General features: G+C 36.7%; 1 protein-coding gene across 1 annotated transcript in view; it reads right to left on the bottom strand.

The window, feature by feature from the left end:
* Alcam (activated leukocyte cell adhesion molecule) overlaps window positions 1-25,958 on the bottom strand; it is a 191,514-nt gene that overhangs the window by 43,982 nt on the left and 121,574 nt on the right. Inside the window, exons 2-3 of the mRNA XM_028755602.1 lie at window positions 8,030-8,130; window positions 4,477-4,696 (exon numbers count right to left, since the gene is read on the bottom strand). Coding sequence (XP_028611435.1) covers window positions 4,477-4,696; window positions 8,030-8,130 — 321 coding nt within the window. The remainder of the gene's footprint in view (window positions 1-4,476; window positions 4,697-8,029; window positions 8,131-25,958) is intronic.

Here is a 25,958-nt window from a genome sequence, read left to right as displayed (position 1 = left end):
GTCTGTGTATATGTGTTTGAGAGTGTGTGTGTGTGTCTGTGTGAGTATGTCTGTGTGTATGAGTATGTGTGAGTGTATGTGTGTATGTGTGTGCCTTTGTGTGTCTGTGTGTCTCTGTGCCTTTGTGAATATGTCTGTGTGTGCCTGTGTGTGTGTCAGTATGTGTGTGTGTCTGTGTGTGTTTGTGTGTCTGTGAGTATTTCTGTGTGTGTATGTATACGTGCGTGAGTGTGAATGTGTGTGTGTGTAGGTTTTGGCATCATGTGCCATATAGCTGTATCTATAACAATGGAATATAATTGTGAGCCTGAAATGATTTCTTTTTAGCTAAAGACACCAGAGACTTGCATTACTATGCTTTGAAGGCTTACCACAAATGACTAAAGGCTAAGCTAGATATAAAATGCTGCATAATCCCAGTGCTTTGGAAACAAGCTTTGCTTTTCCAGTCACTCCTTTTGTTTTCTAACAGGTTTTTCTAGAAAAGAAGAAACTGGTACAGAGATAAGGACTGATCAGGAGAAAATATACTAAAATAGATACCTGACTTCCTGGCTCTCACTCTCAGGCTATATAATTAGTAAATTCTATGAATATTGATTTTCAGAAAAAAGTAGAAATCAGTACCTTACTAAAAGTTACAGTTTGGCCAACCAGCCCTCTAACAGACAGATTAAAGTGTAGTGCTGGGTTGAAAATTGCTCTTTATCATCCACGATATCCTTGCCTTACTCTATAGACCACACACAGGCTAGCTCAGTCAAAGAACAAGAAGAAACAAGTGCCTTGGCAGGTTTGTGCAGGGGCGAGATTCTCAATCCCTGTTTACAATCAAATTCCTAATAAGTTACCAAACACTTAAGCTAGTGCATCTATGGAAGAATGATTTATTTTTCTCATTATGTTGGGCAATTTTATTATCGTTGTTATTTTTTAGTACTTAAAGAATCAAAGTGACTTGGATATAGTGGTACACGCATAATTTTAATACTTGGAGGACGAAAGGAGGAGGAAGAGTTCAAGGACAGCCTTGGCTACAGAGCATGTTTGTAGAATAGCCCAGGCTGTGCCTGACCATGTTTCAATCTCCTTTATTTATATCCTCTGCCAAATGAAAGAAGGAAATTGTAACACACAGTTTAGGTCTTATTTGTTTAATAGCTCATTTTCTATTTCTTTTCCCTTTGAAAATATTTCTTTACTATTTTCAGGTTTAACAGTTTCTACTGGAGGGAGGAGAGATTCTCAATTTTCCAATTCGATGAGGCATTAAGAGTCATAGCCAGGTAGGACCTGTGAAATTATGTGTGGAGCTGGCATTGGCCAACCCTTTGAAGACCGGCCCACTGTACACAGACCAAGTCCTGGAAACAGGCTTTCACCTGATACCACAGCACACCAGCAGAACACAGAACTAGAAAATTAAGCCCAAAGGTTCATCAAGAGCCACTTTAACGCCTTGAAAAAGCAAGATAGGTATTTTAACGTTCCCCTTGCTGACTCTGAATTTGGATCTGACCTCCTAAGTGTCTGAGACTGCCTTCTCTTTTCTTTTTTCTCAAGTAGTTATTGCTAATAACTGAAACAGTGAATAGGGTTCTAAACCCTTGAATAAAAGCAACTCCTTACCATGCTAGACCTTGTTCCTTAGTTCCTGGACAAGGCTCTAACAGCAATAGAGAGAATCCTTCCATGTAATGTAAAGCATTCATTTTACTCAAGAGGTTGTTTTAAACCCAGGCGGGTGAAGAGAGCTGCCAAGGTCAGAACTTAGTGGCAGCCCCGACAAAGCAAGGTCTTCTGATGACTAGTTCACAGATTTTTCCATTCCATCAGTGACAGTCATTTGGCTCTCTTGGCACCTGTTTGACCTCTGATCCTTTTGCACAGTTATTGGAATAAATCTCTGGGAACGTTCAAAGGTCTAATCTTGCTTCCAAACAGTTTTATTACTCTCAAATGTGCACTAAATGCAAAGGTAGATTGATTTCGATGCCATTCATGAGCTAGTTAGTGGTGACAAGGCACATTACTTGCTTGGACTGGGGTTGGCTTGTAGATATAATTTCTTACATCAGAAATGTAGGTTAAAACAAAACAAACAAACCTACATTGAAGGTAAAATCATCAGTCAGGCCTTCTGGCTTGAATAAAAGGAATTTGGTTTTGATCATGGGGCTCGCAGTAGGCAGATGCCAATCTGAGATTGGCTCATATGAGCCACACTTGATGCAGCGGTACATGGTTCATGTTGCTAGGTGATTCAATAGAAACAGAGGACTGATTGATGAGCACAGGAACTCCTAAGTGACTGAAATATATACATGCATAGGATAAACATCTCCCTGCCACAGCTGCTGCTGGATTCACAAAAAGTGGCCTGAGGTAAATTCATGATTCAATGAAAAGAAGTGAGGTCCCTACATGATCTTTCAGGACTGCCACGATCATTAAGGTTGTCATTAATTTTCTTAGATTTGGAGGGGCTTTTCTGGCTTCTCAGCTGCAATGCCATTTTCAAGAGTGTGTAACTTGCTATGTAAATTCTCTCTGGCCCACAGCCTAGAATGCAAATTCTGTTCCTGAGAATTGCTTTGTTTTTGACAACATTCAAAAGAGCAGGGGTCCTGGAGGTATGTGGCATGTGACTGTTTTAAGCATCACCAAAAGCCTCTGCACTCTAAAATAGCTAACATATTTTTATTAAATTAAGCCAATTGGATGTGTACTCTTAGATATTTACAAAGTGGTTTTTTTTTTTTGAAAGAAAACTTGGGAAATGTCACAAATGATTCTTCTAAATATAAATTGGAATGTGCTTGATTTGTTTCTGTACTACTGTGATGTTCGATAACTTCAAGACCATTTATAGAAAATCAAAAATGGCAAATTAATTTACATAATGATTAGCATTATGAGTTATCCTACTCACATTCTTGGTATTTATGATATCAAAGCCTATTGGTAATTTTGTTGTTTTTATTGTTATTCTACTTTTAGCAGAAAAGTAAATCTTTAAATGCAATTAGTAAATCTACTGTCCATCTCTCTCTCCAATGAAAGCAAAATAAGAGAAAATAAAAGCAAGAATAAAACTAAAAGACCAACATGGCCAATCACAAATTCAGAACAATAGTTCTTCATATATCCCATGGAAGTAGGCTAGGCAGGTAAAGAGTTGGGACTTAGCTTGTTTAAACATATAATAGAGAAGTGTAGATGACTTCTAGAAAGTGCCTTCTATGCTAAAAGGTAATCAACTGAAACATGTAATATACATTTACAAGGCTTTACTGGAGAACAAAGGTTTCCTCTGACAGTGTTAGTATTCTTTGAATCCACATCATGGACCCATCGGAGCTTTGAAGTCTACATAAATACTTAAGGGACAGCCCTACTTAGCTGCATAGGTTATTAAAGAGAAACACGAAAAATCCATGGTTGCAAATTCCAGTTGGAGGCCTCTAGGGTTTCTTTCTTTACTATTTATTTGAATCATTTCTGGGAGCTGTCAAACCATCAGAAACAAAATTGGGAAAGTGGGAAAGTCAGACCTTTTTTGTTGTTGTTTTCTAATTAATCAAGACTAATATTCTGAAATGTTTGAGACCTGCTTTTTCCTCCTGTAGTTTCTAAAACATTATGATGTAACTGAGGTGGGGCCCTTTATTTGAATCTTAAAAGAAGACCTCCCTTAATTATACATCGCAAGGCATTCATTTGCTATTTGCACAGTAACATTAACTATATATAATTAGGCGAAGTTCCTGTGTCATGGTACCTATAGTAATTATGTTGTGTCTCTTCTACTAATCTCTTTACTTCTAACCCTGCTTTATCTTTTTTGGTGTCTTCCCTCTATATTCCCATTCCCATTCTCAGTGTGCTGAGCTTTATTATTTTAGGGAAATTTTATTAACCATTTGAACAGGTTAAAGACTGAACCAATAAACGTTTAAGGTCAGAAAATACTCTCTCCGCCCCCCCCCCGAAAACACATACAAACATGTTACCTATATGTACATACACAAATTAAGTTGCTATGATCTCTAGATCATAGAATATCTTAAATTATCATTTTTCTTTTTATATATTAAAAAGACAGTTTCATATGATTCACTTTACCATGTATACATTTGTATGGTATGCATGAGGATGCATGTATCCTATATCAACATAAAGATTACTATTTTTTCCATTGGACAAATCAATGGAAGTTAGAGGGCATACGAGTTGTCACTGGTAGCACTTCATATGTTGCATGGCAAACAAAACAGAGTATTGTTCTAACTCTCCATTGCGCATCTCCCATTAATGCCAAACATCTCTTCCTTGCTAGCAGCATGCACAAGTAGATTAGAGAGCTCTAGAAATGGCCTGTGAAGAAGCATTGCAGAGACTCAAGCCTCCACCTAGAGAACAAATTCTAACACCAGCCATCAACCCCACATCACAGTTTTACTGCAGTCTACTTACTGAACACCTTGACTAGGGTAGGTGCCTCAAACACATTGTCCTCAGTCACTAGCATGCACACAAATCTCTTTTCATCACTGATCTTTGCATTGCTGATAGACAAGGTATAGTTTTCTGAGAGGCTCAGTCTGTCCTTGTACTCCGGTACGTCATCATACTGCACACTTTTCTTTGTAGAAGATCTGAATGCAATAAATACTGGGGACCCATCGGGCTTTTCCTAAAAGATAAAACAATAAGACATGTTGAAAATAAACACAATTCATCTATTTGAGAGTCATATAATTCCCTTTGCCATGCTATTTTAATATGGGATTTTGTTGGTGGTGGTGTTGAAGTGTGATGGTTTTTAGGTACCAGCATCATTTAAATCTTTGCTTACGGAAAGAAAAATCACACTTCACATGGAGTGAAGTAGGTGATTCCCTCACAGTTTCATGCAAATGGGTGAAATGAGAAGACAAAGCTCTCAGAGGTGGAGCTCAACTCGGCATGATGTAGTCTTGTTTATTATACATCTAAAAAGTAGATGAAAACAAACATAAAAATACAAAATTGTTCAGAAAAAAAATCACTGAAGTGGTGGGTCACACAGTTGAGCTTGATAGATGGCCTTGGGAGTGTCAGGCAGCTCTACTGGAAACATTTATTGCTTTAATGCCCACACGTCAAGTGTTCACATCTGACAACTAGCACTGACGTGCTTGTCTTGTACACCATGTACTCAAGTTTTCATGGAGGAGGAACATCCACCATGGCAAACCACCCTTTTCATTAAACAGGACTGAGCTTAACCACTGAAACCTCGAGTGTTACATTAAGGCTTAAAACTTACTTTGAAAGGAATCATGAAAACATTATCAATGTAAGATGGAACCTGAAAATGGAAATGGTCCCAAGAACATTGGTCCATATGGTACCCTTTCCCCTCTGGTCTCACAAAAATCCCCTTACCTAGGGAGCAAGTTAGTCTAAGAAAGGGCCAACTATCCCTCATTATTTACTAAACAAGAGCTTTGAGGATCTAACGTATGAAGAAACATAGTTAAAAGCTAAGCAAATATTAAGATTCTGTAGAAGCTTATTAGTTTGATTGGTTCATTTTCAAGTAACTATTAGTTGTAATTACAAAGCTTATTTAGGAATTCAAAAGGTTTAGTTTCTTATATATGTATGTATGCACATGTAAAAATATATCAAGAATGTTTGTCTTAAGTTTTTAGTCTTTATTCCAGTTTAACAGTACAAATCCTTGCCTTAAGTTATGCCTTTACTGTGGGATATATGTTTTTAGAATACGTTAGGTCTCCATACTCACTCTCTTTGCAATAGATAATAACCGTTAATGTTTTAGCACTTAATTACACAGCAGGTGCTTTCTCTAGGTTATCTGTGAAGTGATTAGTGGATATAACATTCATAACAAACTTGTAAATTAGATTTACAGTATTAGTCTCACATGTAGATTACCCAATGAAAGTAGCATTTTGGAGGACAACTTCCGACGGACCCACCAGTGAACCTCACTAGTGCAGAGTTTTGAGAGCAACATGGGTACCTTTAGAGTACACTTCAGTAATCTTGGCAGTGGTGAGATTCCTCTTCTGTATCAGTCACTGTGGTAGATGCTCAGGAAAAGGCCAAGGGAGGGGAAGGCTTGAGAGGATTGACAACTATTGTCTCCACCCATGGGGAGTCTACAGTGATGGAAGGAATCTAGCTATCTTCTTATGTTTGCTCACTTTCAATTTTTCCAAATGTTCTGTTCTTCTTCCAGCTGATTACATTAAATTAGAGCATGCACAGTGTTTCTGTAAATCAGCACTGACTTGAGAGTCACTCAAATGCATCTCATTAATTTATTCCTGGAGCTTTTTGCTTAGCTAACAATTTGAAAATAGCCCTTATTGATTGGCTTCCAGCACTATTGTGTCAATTCAGCTTGTGTGGAATCTGGTCCCTATGTTATTCTTAAGATTTGCTATTACCACATGAGTTTATTTTTCTCTCAGTTGATTCCACATATTTTAGTGGCCAAATTGTTTCCTGAGTATATTACATAGTAGACTCCAAGATTTGGACCTTGAGGATTTCAAATAAATTTTTTCTTTAACATCAGTCTTCTGCATTTGAAGAGAACAAGAAGAGTTCAGAATGACCTGGAGTGACCTGATAATGAACATATACCAATGACACAGTATGATGTGTCACCTACTTTCCTTTTTTTTCTGACACACATCCACAGTGTGGCTGGGGAGATGAACCCCACAGTTGTAGTAGCTGACCTGACTTTTTAAGTCTGTACTTAGCAGTCATGTACTGCTACTGCAAAGTATTTTGCTATGAATTAATCACGTAACCCTCAGAACAACACTGTGAGGAAGATATCTCATTTTCATAATAAGAAAATTTGCTTAATTCACCTGTCCGTGGAAGACTCCAGACTCCATCAGTCCAATTTCAGAGCTGACATTATAAATGGCCATGCCTGTTTATCCCTTGAGTGCAAGGTTAGGCACTTTTGCCAAAATGTATTTAGTATAACATATTTTTTTTATGGGAGATATTTTAGGTAAAAATGTTTGTGGCCAAATAGATCTGACAAATGAATCCAACCAAGAGTCCACACAATTCACAATGTGTTTAAACAGAACTACTACTCTGAGAAATGTTGTAATAAACAGCTCATAAATCATCTGGTAACCAACAATGTTCTCTTTATGCAAATCTCTGCAAATATTCAAGGACTAGGGAAATATGCTATTGTATTCCAGGAAGTATCTATGTATTTGAACCTTGCTCACTGCTGTAAGTCTTTTGTGGCCCTGCCTTGGGAAACTGTACCACAAAGACACCTTTTGTTGATCTGTGTTCAACCGAGGCATTAATCTATGTTAGCACAGCTACCACACCCATCTTCCGGGATCTCTACTCTCCACTTCCAGACCCATCTACATTGTTTTACCTGAAATACCTGATGAATTTAAGTGTAAGCAATGGATAAAACCAGCAGTTAAATGTACAATTGTTCTGTAATATCAACACATAGAAGACTCAGCAACAGACAGAAAGCTGATTGCCAGCTCCCATGGCAATCTGAGTTCTCTAGGTACTGATCTAACTAGCTTTTGTAGTAACTGCAACACACAGAAACTAGTGAAGAGAAAATGATCTCTTCCATAGAACTGTACTCTACACTTCCCTGATAGTATTGTAGAACTCTGTCTTTCTCTGTTCTTCTAAAGCTTATGGATGGATGGTTCAGACAAAGATGATCTATAACTTTTGAGTTATTACATTTATTTAAAATAGCATTAATTATATAAGCATGGATTTTATTAGCATGTCAGTACATTTCAGTTTTCTATACAAGTATGCCCATATAAATATTATGTCAGTATTACATACTCATATACTCTCGGGGGAGGGAGGGAGGGAGGGAGAGAGAGAGAAGGAGAGGGAGAGAGAGAGAGAGAGAGAGAGAGAGAGAGAGAGAGAGAGAGAGAGAAAGAACTGGAGGTAATTCATCAAGCCTCAGGAGGCTCACACTTACATATTTCCATTTGCCAAACATGAGGTTTTGAGGTACATCAAGTCGGCAAGGCATGACAATGGTATCTCCATATGCTGAGTTGACAGTGTACCATCCAAGGCCTTTGGGCAAAACAGAAAAGAGATTTTGAGGGTTGTCCTGAAGCTATAGCAGAGGAACACAGAAGAATTTACAAGCTGATTATGTTCTTCACTGTATTTACTAGGAATATATTTCACAGAAACACAAAGTTGTACCAAAATAACACATTCAAAGATCTCAAAATAGCTTGAAATACATTTTCATGGAACCGATTATCAAATTTACCTCTTACAAAATTAAAATTAAGTCTCAAGATCTAAGAAAAATAGCTCAAGTAAGAACAAAATTCAACAACAAAATTCAACTTTATCTGGATGGAGAAAAGCTAGTATTCAAATGGCTGATTTTTTTTGACAAAAAAAAAATCCTACTAAATTTTAACTATTCATAAAACATTAACATGCTAAAAGTATAGTACAAAAATCCCCTCCTCACAAAGAGTTTTTCACAAAGTGATTAGCTGCTGTACTAGGTCATGAATCTAATTTAAAATGTTGTGTGTTAATATGATACAAAAAGAGAAAGAGACAGGTCATTTCATTCTTTACTGAGCTAGGTAATAAAAATTAAAATGTGAAAAGAACAATTTTGATTAAGAATGTAAAATACTTTTTATATCTGTTCATAATCATGGAGTTTTGAAAAACCTTAAGGCTTTACAGACATAGAAAACAAATGCCTTATGTTCTTCTCCCAAAAGGACAATGTGAAAATGTAATAGTAATTACATAACCTAGAAAGAGGAAGAGGAAGAGGGCAGGGTAGAAGGATGATTAAAACAAAACAAAGCAAAACAAAAACAGATAAGAGGGATTATTTCCAGTCCTGAGGAGCACAGCAGTGAGACTATAATTCACAATGGCTTGCCATATGCTTTATAAGGAACTGGATGAGAGGAGCTTACAAATATGAAACTGTTATGAAGAAATGGAAGTGCCCATTACCCTGATTTCATCAGAACATATTATGTATAATAAATATAGACAGATTACATCTTACTCTGTACATACATAAAACTCACATGTGCAAATTAAAAAGAAAAAACCAGTTAGATATTTGCATTGGCAATAGTAGCAAGTAAACATCTCAGATACTTCAACTTATTAGGTTTGCAAAGCTCTTTAAGGTTTAAGAAGCTCGCATGTGAGTTCCCATCAAGGAATTTCATAGGTAGGTATAGAGCAGGAAGGGGCTATTTTAACCTGCAGGGGGAAAGGATAAGCAGATGTTATTTCATCCAGCAGGTGGTGCTAAAGGGCAAAGCTGAGGCAATCTGCAACACACAATAAATAAAACCATCTTGGGACGTTCTGAACAGTAGATGGATGGTATCTTTCACTGTCACCCATTAACTGTAGCGTATATATAAAAGCTTCACACTGGGATAGAAATCACTAATGTTATTAAGGAAAGAAGGTGACACAACCTCTGTTCTAAAATTCAATTGGTCAAGAGGCTACTTCCTCTCTAAATATGTCCCTGTGAACAAGAATATAAGGTGCAAATAAGTAGCACATACCGTCTAAGCACTTTTTACCACTGTTAAGATATAGGATACTATGCAGAAGCAGTGAGACTGTCTTTTTATTTGGTATTTGAGAATGAAAGAAAGCATAATGTTTCATCATATACCTGGTATCTGTTAAAATAACCTTAAACCTTTCTCATTATTTTCTGAAACTCTTACTCCCTTTGACAATAAACCATCAGAAAACAGAGGATCATAAAAGAGTAAATGATATTTTACTCTTTAGTTTTTATTTCATATATTTTGCAATGCTAAGGATTAAATCCAGGGCCTCAGGCATACTAGGCAAGTGAGGACACCACTTCTAATACTGGACTCTGCTTAAAATTTATTTTTTAAAAATTGAAAATAGATTTTTCTCCCACACAATATATTCTAAGTAAAGTTACTCATTCCTCCACTCCTCCTTGCTCCCCAACCTCCCCCACATCTTCTCTCTTTCCTTCCTTTTCTTTTTTGGAAAAGAACAGACCTCCAAAACCACAGCCAAACAGGACAAAACCAGATACAACAAGACAAGGTAAGAGCCCCCATATCAAGGCCGGCCAAGGCAGCCCAGTAGGTGCAGAAAAGTCTCAATAGGTAAAAGATATTCTGGTTCCCACTGATAGAAGTTCCACAGAAACACCAAACAAACACCCATAACACATACACAGAGGACCTGAGCAAATCCATACGGTCCCATGCTTGCTGCTTCAATCTCTGTGGGCCCATGTGGACCTGCTTAGTCGATTCAATGGGCATGGTCTCTTTGTATTCCCCAGACACCTTTGAGTCCTACATAATACTGGACTTTTATATGTGTGATCCCTAATGTGCACGCTAACATTGAATGGACTGCTCTAATCAGGACACAGCTCTGGTTTTCTATATCAAGTTCCTGAGTGTGAAAATTTTTACATGTATTTTGTGGCTAAGCATAGATACAGATCAGCAAAGCCACAGGAAGCCTGTGATTTCATGTTTTTATAGAAAAGCACTTGAATGAGACAGTGCATTGTCATTTCACCTTTATCTGTGTCAGGTTGTGCCCTGCTAATTGGCTCCGATTTTTATAAATCACTTTCTTTTCACAATTGGTGCTGATTCCAAGGTGGGCCAAGCAATGCAGTTTGCAGAGAGCTCAGAATCCCTTGATGTGAATGAATCCTGCATAAGGTAAAGGAAAGTGAGCAAAGGCCTTTTCCAAAATGTTGATCATTGCTCTTGCCAGATACTATATTTCTCTTCTATCCTTATGGAAGATTAATATTCTAAACATATGCCAGATCTTATGACAGGTTTTAAAGCTGCACGAATCTGCAGTATGCCTTGTATTATTATCACGATCAGTGCACAATTGTGGCAGAGAAAAGAACACACATTTTTAAACTCCATATCCTGACACTTAAGAACGTTAGTAAGATTATTTATCATTTGAATGTGGTGAAATCTTTTCCATTTTACTTATCCAATGAATATGTTTGGCAATCAGAAATAACTTAAAACAATGGAACTTTAAGATATTCTTATTGTTTCCTCATATTCTAAAGGCATTATGTTTTGCATGGATAGAGAACATGGATTTTATCCTTCTTTGTAATTTACTGTCATTAGGGGAAAAAGCAAAACCTAAAAACAAACACATTTCATGGTAGTTCATAGAAGCCTCTCTTTTCTTTCCCATGTGATTAAGAACTGTTACTGCTAATTTACAAATGATACCAGAAAATGTCCCTTTCATCTCGTGAGGCCATAAAGCAAAGTGGCGGGGTTTAAACTGTTTTGAAAACAGGGGTCGCATCTTATAGTGACAATGTCAAATTGAAATCATCTAGGACAGGACTCTAATGAGAGAAGAAATGCAAAAGAAATAAGACACATGACAGAAACAGGGACAGCAGAGAAAGACCAACCGTCACAGATGGGATCTCTGTTCTACGGACTCAGAAAAAGAAAGTACGTTGGACCACATGAGGATCCACACTAGTGCTTACTTTGGAATCAATTTTCGAGTTGGTTCCAGACATCAACTTGCTTCTTGTATCACTTCCTAGTTCATACGAGTGAATGATGAAGGTGTACCTCTGTGGGAGAGCTAAGGTGTCTAATCTCCTAGAGATACATTAACTGCAAAGACCATGGTGATTTAGTGATGAATTAGTATCCTAACTCATAGAGATATCTAAATCTTTGAGATGAAGGAACAGCAAGACCCAGAAAAACCTGTCACCCTGAGCGATTCTGTTTACACCTTTCGTAGAAGAAAAAGCCTTTTATCTTTAAACTACCAAATCTGAAAATTGAGTTTGGCTTACTAGAATTCTCCTGCAGTTTTCTTGTAATAGCCATTAACTTAATCATTGAATTTTGAGCTCTACAGATTATTTGGCACTATTAAAAATATAAACTGTCTATCACATACTCCATCAAGAGGCTGAAAATACAATATAACGGAGTAGTAGTCTGTGGATGTGCACAATATGCTTGCCTATGTGCAGGCATATCCATATGTATATGTATTTGTGCCTACAGGCGCATCTGTGTGTGAATAGATGTGTATATCCAGAGGATAAAGGACGACACATATCTTTCTTCAGGTACCATCCATGTTTTTATGATGCCACTATCTCTCAGAGGACTGAAGCTCTCAGTAGACTGAAGCAAGTAGGCTAGAATGCCTGGTCAGGGAGCACAAGGGATATACCTATCCTTCCTGGTGCTGATATTGCAAGTGCTCATATGAGCCAATTTAATTTCTTAAATCAGGCCCTCATGCATGCAAGATAAGCTCTTTATCAACAGCATCCCATTCCTAGCCCATTATGTGCTTGTAAACTCAGCCCATGTCATGTCTATACATGTAGTTCGACTGGGTTAGAACTGTCTCTATGAAATGTGCTCTATCAATTCAAGACACTTTGCTGAATACAATAGCTTGCAAAATGTCCTGACATAAAATAACATAATTTTTATGCCTGAGAAGCAGGGTATAATTGAAGCACTTTTTATAAAGTGCTATTATCTAACAAACAAACAAACAAACACTCCCAAACCAAAACAATAAAACTGGAAGGAAAATAAAATGTAATAGATAAAATTAAAAAAAAAATCTCTTGACCTAATAACCCCAATACATAGCTTCTCAAAACAAACAAACAAACAAACAAAAAACAAAACAAACAACAACAACAACAAAACCGGAACATAAAATGCCCACTAACTATAATTATATGTTTCTAAAGCAAACAATTTAAAGCAGATATCAAAAGAGAAATACTGAATTGTAAATTAGGTGAATACTTTTGACTTCCAACAGAAATAATTATGAATTTAATGATTTTTACCATATTGGTGGCAAATGACTTTTCTATATAATGAATTCTAAAGGTCAGAGTAATGATTCTCTTTATATTACTGATGGACTTCAGACTCCTTTCTCAAGTTCCAAGCAGAAACAGAATAGTATAGAGGACAGAATGAGGCACAGACCCAGTTTAATTCTGCATTCTATAATTTAGCATGTGTAATTATTATTTATTGCTCTGATATTTTAATAGCATCATTGTCCTTAGAAGCACTTGCTGAGCTTTGGAGTTCTGGTTGGTACCATGAAAGAGTTAAGCTGATTAATAATTGGTTCAGAGCGTGTAATATAGGAACTAAATTACAGTTTCACTGAAATTTCACACTTACTTGAACAAATTGCTGGGGTAGGTGTTAGGTAGAAAGATGTTTGTTACTGAAAACTACCTTTGTGCTTACTTGGTTGACTTTGATACATAACTGTGTTAATGTTCTTCTTTACCATATTAATGACAGGATGTAGACAGCTCTAGATGAGATGCCAATACTTTGTAATATCAGTTTATAGCAGTGTTGGTTACAGCTGATATTTTAGGTTGGAGCTACCTTCGTTGTAAGAGAACTAGACTCTGTCTTTTGAGGTTCTTGTGGCATCTCTGACTGTACTCCTCTTCCCTGTCTATAAAAATTCAAAGCCTACAGAATTGATAATTGTCATTTCATATGCAAAATTACCCCAAACCCTATCCACTCAGAAACTTGGGTAAGTTGTAGCCATTGTTTTCTTATATGCCATGAAACGGTTGTTTTGTCTTCTGTTTTCTGTTTGTTTGTTTGATTGTTTGTTTGAGAAATGGTCTCTCTGTACAGCTTTGGTTGTCCTGAAATTTGCTCTGTAGACCAGGCTGGCCTAAAACTCAGCAATCCACTTGCCTCAGCCTCCCAAATGTTGGGATTAAAAACAAAGTTCTGTAAGGCAAAGGATGCCATAAATAGGACAAAATGGCATCCTACAGAATCGGAAGGATTTTGACTAAATCCAAATCTGATAGAGGGCTGATATCAGAAATATATAAATAACTCAATAATCTTGACATCAACAAATCAACCTAATTTTTAAAAAATGCATCTAAGCAGAGAATTCTTGTTAGAGAAACCTCTAATGGCCATGAAATACTTAAGAGATTTTCAACATCCTTAGTCATCAGGAAAATGCAAAATGGCTCTGAGATTTCATCTTACAATCCTCAGAATAGTTAAGATAAAAAAAATTCAACAGATAGTTCATGCTGGATAGGATATGGAGCAAGGGAACACCCCTCTGTTATTGGTAGGAGTGCAAACTTGAACAACCATTTTGAAAATTTGGGGGTTCTCGGAAAATTGGGAATAGATCTACCTCAAGTTCCAGCTACACTACTCTCAGGCTTATACTCAGAAGATACTCCACTATACCACAAGGACAGTTGCTCAACTATGTTCATAGCAGCTTTATTAGTAATAGTCAGAAACTGGAAACAATCTAGATGTCCCTCAATTGAAGAATGGATAAAGAAAATGTAGTACATTTACAGAATTGAGTATTAATCAGCCATTAAAAATAATGACACCATGAAATTTGCAGGTAAATAGATGGAACTTGAGAATATCATCCTGAGTGAGGTAAATCAGACTGAGAAAGACAAACATGGTATGTACTCACTTATAAGTAGATATTAGTCATAACCATTCTACAATTCCCAGATTCCAAAAAAATAATAATAACAAAGAGGGTCCAATAGGGGAATACTAGACTCTCACTAAGAAGGGGAAATAGATTAGGCACTGGGGATGGAGGGAAGGATGTGACTGGATGAGGAAGGAGGTGGGCATGGGAACAGAAGGGATGAAGTCTGGGGAGGATGGAGATAGAGGGTACTGGGAGAGACAACTGGATTGTGGGGGAATGTCTGGGATGAACTGGAAAACTAGGACAATAGAAAGTCTCAGGAATCTATGAGAGTGACCCTAGCTAACACTCCTAGCGATGGGGGATAAAGAGCCTGAACTGGCATCTCCTGTAACCAGGAAAAATTTCTAATGATTGGTATACTAACCCTGTCATGAACCCTTAGACCTACAATTTTTCCTGGCTACAAGCCATATAGGAATAAAGATGAAACATAAATTGAGGGACTAGCCAACCAATGAATGGCCCAACTTGAGAACCATGTCCTCCATGAGAGAACCCACTCTGACACTATTAATGATGTTCTCCTATGAGTGCAGATAGGAGCCTAGCACAGCTGTCATCTGAGAGGTGTCATGCAGCAGCAGATAGAAACAGATTTAAAGACCCACAGCCAAACATTAAATGGAGCTCGTGGAATCCTGAGGAAGGGGAGTAGGAAGAGTAGGAAGGATGGAAGGAGCCAGAATGGCAAAGAACACCATAAGAAAACCTACAGAATCAATCAACTTGGGCACATAGGTACTTACAGAGACTGAACTGTCAAACAGGGAGCATGCATGGGTCAGAATTAGGCCCTCTGCACATATGTAACAGTTGTGCAGCTGGGACTCCTGGAGTCCCAGAGTTGTGTCATATGGGACTCCTAGAGCAGGAGCAAGGGCTATCTCTGTCTCTGTGCTCTGCCTTTGGATCCCTTTCCCCTAATTGGGCTGGCTTGTCTAGCCACAACAGAAGATGCTCTGGTTCTTACTGCAACTTGATATGCCAATGCTGGCTGATATCCATGGGAGGCTTTTCCTCTGCTGAAGCGAAGGGAGAAAGAGATATAAAGTAAATAAATAACCTAATTAATATAGAAAAAATAGGCATGTGCTATCTCCACCCACCAAAACTAGTTCCAATGAAACTGTGGTTTTCAGGGGAAATTTTTTTGAAGTAAAATAAAATCTTAATGTAGAACAAAATAATGATTGAATTCAGGTGGAGGGATGGAGATAGATGTGGCATACAGAAACGCTTCCTTTCTACCAACTCTGAACCCCCGACTTAAATGTTTCGTATTACACTATTGCATTATGGTGGATTGCAGACTTTAGGATTTGATTTCCAATCTCTTTATAGAAATGACAATTTTTTAATTCAAAAATCATAGTCATTATGAATCATACCATAAATGAATTACAAACCATACATACCATATATATTTTATTTAATATAACAAAATATAGTTCTGATGGTAGAGTGAACTTCACATTTTGAAAGTGTGGGCCAACCGTACTATTTTTATGATTCAGTTATTCGTAGTTTTCCATCTTAGAATTGCTCTGATAACTTGTCACATTGAAGTAGAACTTAAGATTTTTCTTCACAGTCATATATACATGTAAATTGTCAATATACACGTGTGTGAGTGTGTAGGTGTGTGTATGTTGTTAAAAGGGTGTGAATTTGCAATGAATGGAGTAGAACATCTGATAAAATCTAATGTCATTTTGACAAATGGAGCGAAGAATTTTTCTTCCCATCTCCATTGTTTTTGTCAATTTTCCTTCAACTACTTTGGGTACTTAGATACTGACTTGAGTCTTTGGGTACGAGGAATCTGTGCTCAAAGATTACCTTCAGTGTTGCCTATCACCTGTGTCATGTCGTATCACTCACATACAACTGAGTTATACTTGTGAATAAGAAAAATAGTAATTTTCTCTTCCCTTCCTTCTCTACTTTCTGTAATTAAAAATATGTCACGGTAGACATTTTAGAGTAATGATCAGGCCACTGTGGAATAATACTCGGAAGGAAATGACTATCCCATTAAACTACAAATTAGCATTAGTAACCTGAGATTGTGTTTTAAGATGTGTACTCTTCATTTTACTCTCAAAATTGGCAATTTATAACACTCTAAGTAGTCATCATTTCGTCAGATAGTAGGTCAACATAATAATCCTTGTTATGTGATAGAACCAAATGAATGAAGTTCAAAGTATTATACTGGGATTTTCACTGCTGTGCTAAAGTTACTTTTTATGTCTTCCTGTACATGTATATCATAAGCAAACATGTACTAGCCTGTAGTGTTAGATGAGTTGGGATTCTTTCACTATTAAGGGTATTGACCTATCACTTCCTCTTTTTATTTTTATTTTTCCCACCATTCTTTGGGCCCATCCATTCTGACTGATTTTCCATGCATCTTTTAAAAGGCCCGTCTACTCATCTATTAAGTCATGCATTAAGTGTTTAGTAGACATCTACTTCAGGGAGAGTGCTAGCTATGCTTTGTGAAGGAAATACATAAAGGAAATCAGGGGGCTGTTTTCTTAATCGGAGGTGCATAACAGTGAAAGCATGTGCTACAGGGATGTGAAGAAGGAATCTCAACAATGAGCCTAGGGGGAGTGTCTGAAGCTCCTTAGAGGAAATTCCACTGGACTGGAACACTGAAATGTTTTCATAAGTGGGAGGTTACAGACTGCTTCAGAGGTGCATGAGGCGGGGAAGCAAGAAGTGCTGGTGACATGATTTGGTCTCTTAAGGCAGACTCAATTACTCTTCTTCTTCTTATTATTATTATTATTATTTTATTTTTCTATTAATTGTCACAGAACAGTTCTTCAGTTTTCACAAAGAACATGCCTTAACACAGGCACTTTTCCAGATTCACAAACCACATAAGGCTTCGCTAATATAATGAAATAATATACTAGGGATCATTACTTTCTTCTTTCTTTTGTCATCAGCATTTGCACTGACATTTTATTCAGAGAGGGTTAAGAATTTTATTTAGAAAAATCCAAAATCAACATTTTAAAAATCATTTCTGTGATTATAGTATAATTACATAATTTCTCCCTTGATTTTCCTTCTTCCAAACCCTTCCACATATTCCTCCTTGCCCTCTTTCAAATTCATGACCTCTTTTTAATTGGTGTTTCTCTCTCTCTCTCTTTCTCTCTCTCTCTCTGTCTCTCTCTCTCTCTCTCTCTCTCCCTCTCTCTCTCTCTCTCTCTCACACACACACACACACAAACACACACACATGCATACACAGGAACACACACATAAACACACATTCCAAATATAACCTTCTCACTCTCATAATGTTATTTGTATGTATATTTTCAGAGCTGACCATTTGATATTGTATAACCAAGGCATGTTCTCTTCTCTGGGGAAGTGAAGTCATGGATCTTGAAGGATAATCTACAGCTACCATCTTACTAAAGCAGCACAATCCCTAATTACTCTCTCATTTTTTGATCTTATACTCACAGATAAGTGTAGTCATCACCCATCAGAGAGGAAACTTCTCACTACAACAGACAAAGACCATTACAGAAAACCACAACCTATCAAAATGCAGATTTGGGGAGCCCAGTCTCAGTGAAAACATTCACAAAGCAATTCTTTCATCCTTAGGGGAAAGTGCAGGAGTCTAGTGGAAGAGGGAAAAGAAAAGACAGAGATTGAGGAAGATTGTTATAAAATTATGATTTCTAGGTATTTCAGGAGCTACATCCATTATATTTCATCAGTGTGACTGCCTAAATATGAACTGATAAAGAATAACAACAATAGGCAAGGGAAATTGAACTGGGAAAAGTCCTCGTAGCCTCAACCATACACCAAGAAATACAGGGGACTAAAGAATGCTCAGAGAGAGACACAGACAAACAAACAAACAAACCATCAAACAAAAAGTAACTTGTGAACCATTTCTTTATTGAGAGTTGTCTCCTGGACTTTCAGTCAGGATGTAGATAAATTTTTTTTGTACTTGTCATAATTTCTTAATTTTGGTATCCATGAATAAGATTTAAGGCATCTGTAAGTCCTCTTAAATAATATTCAAAAATATTTTAGATTATGTATTAGTAAAATGTATATTTTATAGGAAGAGGGTGTAAATAATAAATCAAATAGCTAAAAGTAATTCAGATGAAGAATGGAAACCTTAAGTTCACTCGAAGCTGAACAGAACTTAGAGAAGCACAATTTGCTAATATCAAGCACAGAAATGCCTAGCGTTTCCATTACTGGAAGTCTGTTCTACAACAGTGTGCACATATATGTACAATCATATATAGCAGCGTTACTGCAAGTGCTGAACACTGAACAAAGTTAGGAGTTAAGTTTTTTTAAAGGATTCTAAGAAAAGGAGAAATTTCCATTTTAGTTCTTTCTGTAACCTGACAGCTATTTGATGGCAATTCCTAGTGTTTTATTTTGAAATTTTCTGAAGCACTCTAAAGTTTGGAGAAACACAATCATAATGCTTAAGCTAGGCAGACAGGGTGTTGTACATGTACAATCCAAGAACCTAGGAGATGTATCTAGCAGGAAATGAATTATATTGACTGGACTACAAGAGACCCTCTCTCAACCTATCCCCCAATGATGTACACGTTGAAGTCCATCTGAGAGAAAGTCTGTAATTTCAATTAACCCATATCTTTTCTGTGTTGAAACTTCCAGAAGGTCACATACTATTTTCTGGAAGGAGAACCTGGGTCCAGAGTGTGGAGAAGGAAGCACTGTGATGATCAAGAAGAGCACTGTGATAATTAAGGGGAACACAGTGGGGATTTGAGCAGACTGTTGTAAAATGTTCATGTCAAATAAAACTAATTTAGCTTGAAGATTATTTAATGGACTAAAATGTACACACAAGAAAACTAACAGATATGAACTTACTTTTGAAATGTTGCTAATGGCTCTAATATTTTGGTGTTTCTCCCAGCCCCCAGAAACTTCACACATTGTTTTATTCTGAGAAAGGGATTGAGACGCTTGTGCCACAATGGAATCCTTGTGTTACAAGTCATCACTCATTCCTAAGAGATGAGTTTTTGAATAAGTGATAAAATCCATGTCAGTGTACCAAGGCACAGATTCTTAAACAATTGACCAGCTTAAACACTTAAAAATGCTTCTTGCTCTGTTTCTTTGTGGGAAGAGGTATACAGTGAACCACAAAATTTAGATTGCATGTATGAGATCTAAATTTTATTTTAAAGTAAATTCCCATGATGCATGAAAATAAATAGGAGAAATTATTAAGTCTATTTTCTTTTATTTTGCATTTTACTCATGACAAAAGTAAAAATTACGTATGTGATTTAGAAACTTATATGAATTGGTTACAAGGTATTTTTTATTATGCTTCTAAGTATCTAGACTTGATTCTACATCTTTTAGATGCTGGATAAAAAGAATTCTTTACTCAGAGACTTGGATAATATACTGAAAATAGTGAACAAAATGTTACTTTTACATTTGTCCATTCCCTCAATTCAATTTCTCACATTAGATTGTTCCTGTCCTGGGGACTTTTTTTGAACTACGTGAACTAAAGAAGAAGTGAAAAAACCTATTTTTGAACACTCGCTGGGTTTAAATAATGCAATAATTTAGGCATTTTCTCAGCAGGAAACTCCAGGTTTAACTATTTAGAAGTATCATCGCTATGTCAGTGGACAGAAATCCTGTAGAGGTTACCATGTATGTAATTTGAAGTTGTGGATACAGTTAATTACTTCAACTGTAAGAAGAATAGAGGTACTGTATTCACATAAACACCATCAACAGAAAGGCAGCCCCAAGGCTTCACAAAGGACTTTAAGTGCATCATGTGAAGTAATGGAAACTTCTGGAATTTAGGCAAGTCTGTTTTCAGAAAGAGTTCACAGCTATTATGACATGATTAACTTTGTTTTCTTCAAATACTGTAATACCATGACAACAAAGGACATCATGATAGGAGAAATTCAAAGGTTTCCTTGATAGCTAAGTCAAACTTCCAAACAACAAATATCTAATAACCTTAACAGTACTTAATGTGCCTTAGAAAAATATATCCCAGAGTTTTAAGCAATAAGATCACCACTGTTTTCAGACAGCATCCACTAATAAGAGCTTGTTTAATTGTATTGTGTTAGTATTTTAGAAAGGTGCAACCCCTTTGTAATAGCAGACATAACAAATTTTATTTTATTATTGAATTAATGAAGTACCAAGGCAAACAAGTGGATTGATAGGGTTCTACAAAAATTTAGTAGATATTTGCTTCTTGGTTGGTTGAATGATCTTGTTTGGTATACTGCATTTCGCATATTTTACATTAAGCATCTGAGTTGGTTTGAGAAATATCTACCTTGGTTGAAATTGCTTTTTCTTGTTTTCGTCTCATTCATCCCAATTAACATTTCCTATATCTTTCTTGGCTATAGACCTGTGTAATCAAATGTGATAAATCATAAAGGTTAAAAGCTATTTATTAAGTTGATCAACATAGCTGGTGGAGCCTTCTGGATGATTCCCAAAACTAAGATTTGTGTAAATTACATGCTTTTAAACAATATATATCAGAGAATTTTGAATATAAGTTAAAGTCTTAGGAAGACAATTCCATTTCTGTGACATTTCTATTTCTATTCCTGACAAACTAAACTCAAATTATTTGCAGCATCAAGCACGAATGAAAAGTGTAAAATTGTGTCCAAGATATATTTTTGAGAAAGTTTAAAAGAAGGGAAAGGACAAAAAAATCAGCATTATGCATTATGAGAATTTATACATAGTTGAAATTCTTTTGTCTTAGGAGATCCTGTGTAGCCTCAAGGACTGAATCAGAAGAGAGAGAATGTCCATTGTAGCTTTCCTACAACGTAGCTCAATCAGGCAATACAAGGATGCGTGAACTTAGAGATATAATGCTGACATCTATTAATATTTTAACAATCACTTTTCATATATTCCATTCTCTCTGACACTCATTATTCTTAATTGATGAGTGGGAGGAAAAGTGGGAAAGAACAAGGTAATTTAGGAAGGTGAAGAGTAGAATAGGAAATATACAAAGTTCTATTGAAAGGTAATTTTATCATTTGTAAAGGTGTCAGAATAGAGAAATGCTGTAAGAAGGGTAAAATTTGCCCCTGGAGTTGCCTCCAGCTTTGAAACTTTTTCCTTATTCACCAAAACTTTAACTCTTTGCAAACTTGATCTTCTGGCCCCAGAATCCAGACCTTCTTCATAACTCACATGTATCTACCCTATGATCCCAGAGTAACTTAGGATTCTCTCCCATGAAGAATCTTTGGACTTCTGGCTACTATAGACAAGGCACCAAAACAAAAGCAAAAGGAGAGAAAGGAAGAAATGGAAAGTAAACAGAGCCTGTACTCTACGGCTGCAGTCTGAGCATGTGGACAGGGCTATCAAGCAGTATCCATTTATGCCTCTCTGTTAACAAGGGTGCGCCTGTCTCTAGCTAGATTTCTGTATAGCGTGGCATGCATTACTTGTCATTAGTCTTGATGTCACATAACATGTCGAAAACATGGCAAGGTGAAAAATTCATATTTTCTGCTGTTATTTAGGGTACACTTGTGGGGTATAGTTGATATAAATATGTGCAGCTCCAATTTCTACTGTCAGGAAAGGCTCATACCAAGTTGCTATGGCTCTATACAAAATATATGCTTGCAAATGCCACGTTTCATCTAGCTCTTCCCAGCTGAAGGCTGAATAGAACAAGGATACTAAGATGGCTGTTTCATGACATGGGGAGTTTCTTCTATGTTGATGACTCCCTAGCTCATTCTTCAGTGCCCCATAACACCTCAGACAGAGCACTTTAGAGGGCTTACATAAGCCTTCTAGTCCTGTTTTCCACCTAGGGTTATATTTACACTGCAGTCCGATGATTCCTCTAGTCAACTCCCTCCTCGATTCTCACATAGGTGTTTTCAATATTTGACGTCTGCCATGGAGAGCATCTCAACTAACACATGGGAGAAACCAGGATGGTGATGATGATATTGTTTTGCTGAAATTAGAAGAGTAATTAGAAGAGTAAACAGATTCTAGAAAATTATAGTTTTAGTATAAAAGAAGTAAGAGTAAAAAGTTATCAGTGATATAAATCAAAAAAATTATCAGTGGAATTTAAAATTAAATAATACATCCAGAAGAGTAGTTCAAAATAGATAAAAAGAGTTTCAATTTAATTCCCAAAGCTATAACACCCATAAAGAAAACAGAGATGAGTCAACCTTCATGTTGGTTTTGGGAAATTGTTTTTGGATTTGACACCAAATTCCAAGTTAAACAAGCAGACAGGATTACATTAAACTATAAAGTTTCTATCAAAAATCAGACAGCAGAGAGACAACTTTTGTAATGAAAAAATATTTTAAGATTTAGGAGAAGATATTTCAAACACTATTATTTAGTACAAGATTAATATTCAAAATTAAAAAAGAACCACCCCTCTCAAAAAAAACCCCAACAATTCTCTAATCAAAATTCAGAAGAGATTCTTTGTACATAATATTAGAGAAATTGGTAAATTAAAAAGGGGAAAGAGACTACAAATAGATGTTTTTGCCCAAGAAGACTTATAAATGGCTAGCAGGTACATGAAAAAGTATCTAATGTCTCAAAGAAGAGAGATGAAAATCAAAGCTATTAGAATATTACCTCATATTTGTATAAAGTATACTGATAACTATAGTAAGCAACATTATGTTTTAAAATTGTACTTTATAGAGAGAAAACTTATAGAGGAGATATAATCTATTCTTATGTTCATTGGTTTGAAAAAATGTTCATATAGATGTATATCAACATTGTACTTGAAATATTAATGTAACTTATCAGATTTTCTAAGTTGTAACATTCTCATGCATTGTAATTTTATTTATTTTTATGATTTATGATTTAGATAATTAAGTTGCATTAATGAACTCAGACCCAAAGTAACCTCTTTTTAAAATAATTAATTAATTAATTAATTAATTTTCATTTGTTCACTTTACATCCTGCTCAATGGCCCCTCCCAGTCACCCTCTCTCACAATCCTTCCCTCATTCCCTCTCCCCTTCTCCTCTAAGAAGGTGGGGCACTCACTGGGTATCTCCCACACTTGCACATCAAGTCCCTTCAGGACTAGGTACATCTTCTTCCACTAAGGCCAGACAAGTCAGCCCAAGGACAGGTAACAGCTTTTGGGATAGCTGTTTGTTTTGGGATAGCTCCAGTTGTTTGGGATCCACAGGAAGACCAAAGCACACATCTGCTACATATGTGCAGGAAGGCCCAGGCCAGCCTGCATACGCTCTTTGGTTGGTGGTTCATTTTCTGAGATCTCCAAGGGTCCAGGTTAGTTGACTTTGTCGGTCTTCCTGTGGAGTTCCTATTCCTTTCAGGGTCTGTAATCTTTCCCCTTATTCTTTCATAGGAATCCCCAAGCTTCATCCACTGTTTCGCTGTGCGTGTCTTCATGCATTGTACTTTTAGGGGAGAAATTGGCCTTCACAAAAATCCTATAAGATGAGTAAAATTGCTTGCATAATGAACAAATATGCACAACATCTATCACACAAAGCCCAAAGATTATACACCAACATCATCAAACCAGGGTACGATATATATGTAGAGTTCAAAATAAAAGTTCAAATCTCATATTTACCAGAGAATAACTCAATGTTGTTGATTCATTTTCTATTATGGGTAATTCATTTATACTCATCTAATTAGAAGACAAGATAGAACCCTTACATGACCAAGCTTTAGACATCTCCCTAACAGGAATCAGAGAACTGATAGGCATAGGAATGTGGCTAATGCAGTCAGTGAACATAAGATCCCTGCATGCATTTGTGTCACCTACAGTGGCCAAGACAAATGGCTGACTACCAGGAAAAAAATGCCTAATAATCCAGCTTAGGATTGGAACTACAAGTTTCCAGTTTCAAAGCCTACTCCTGTTCCTGTACATCTAAAATACTGCTCGTGGTTGTGCCTTTTTAGTGACTTGAAATTATATGTGCTCACATGAACATGTACAAACCTTTCATAGAAACTTTCCCTACACTGGGAAGCCATCACTTGTCCTTCTACAGGGAAGTGTTAAACAATCTGTGTGACATCTACCCAGAGGCACATTACTCAGCACTGAAAAGAGATAGCCAGTCTGCTATGAAAAGACATAAAGCAACCTGGAATATATGTGGCCACCTAGAGAGGCTATCTGTTTACTACACAATTCTGCCATGTGATATTGTAGATAAGACAAAGCTAAGGAGAAAGTAAAGAGTAGATCAGTAGATGATCAGCAGGTTCCTGGGAGGATGAAAGGAATGACTGGATCAAGCACAGGAAAAAAAAAATTTAGGGCCCTGAAATTCTTCTGACACTAGAATATGCATACATGCTATTCAATATACACCAAAGTCCTAAATGTTCCACAACAGAGGAAAACCTAGGAAAAACTATGTACCCATGGATTTTAGTTAATAGCACTGCAATTACATTGGGTCATTGATTTTATCAAATGTGCCTCATTAATGCAAAGCTGACCATGAAAGGGAAAAAGGGTAGTGGTAGGGTGGCTAAAAAAAGTTTATGGGAACCTTCATTTGCATTCTGCTTCTGTACAAAATACTTGATCCGGTTGAAAAGTGATGATGGACATAATTCCTTTAGCTTTTGAGATAGAGTACATTTGGAGGGTCTCACTTTTACTCTGGGGAGGGAACCCTCATCATAGGTGAACCTAGTCCTAGCAGCTGAATTTCCAGACACTGAGTGTTGACATCCAATAGCATCCACACCTTTCTGATGGGAGGGTCCCCCTGGCAGTGCAGCTCTCTCCACTGCTGTTTTACTGTTTCCTCCATATTACCTATCCCACTGAGGTGATAATAGATGCACTTTAGATTTCCATTTAAAAGAGACAATGTCTTTGCAAATTTACACATGGTTACTGCTTAGGGAGATAATGACACTTGAAATTCCCCTAACTGGATATTATAATACTGCTTCTTTGGCACTGCTATTTTTAACAGCTTTAAAAGGCAATGGTGTCATTTAGGTTAAATAAAAGTTCACTGTTTTTAACACATTCAAAGCATGCCAGGTTATAGATATGACCTATTAAGAGTTCCAGGAAGGACTGCAGGTAATAGCATGTTTTGTTTATGAATCTCATCTGGAAAGATCTAAAACTCCCCCCAGGAAGTGCTTCACTGCAAACCAAACAAACCACACACAGAAGATGAAAACTCTTGGACTCT

Source organism: Grammomys surdaster, unplaced genomic scaffold (assembly GCF_004785775.1).
Source record: "Grammomys surdaster isolate TR1022 unplaced genomic scaffold, NIH_TR_1.0 126066, whole genome shotgun sequence".
NCBI classification, from domain to species: Eukaryota; Metazoa; Chordata; class Mammalia; order Rodentia; family Muridae; genus Grammomys; species Grammomys surdaster.
The sequence above is the reverse complement of the archived record's forward strand: the minus strand, read 5'-3'. Positions and strand labels throughout refer to the sequence as shown.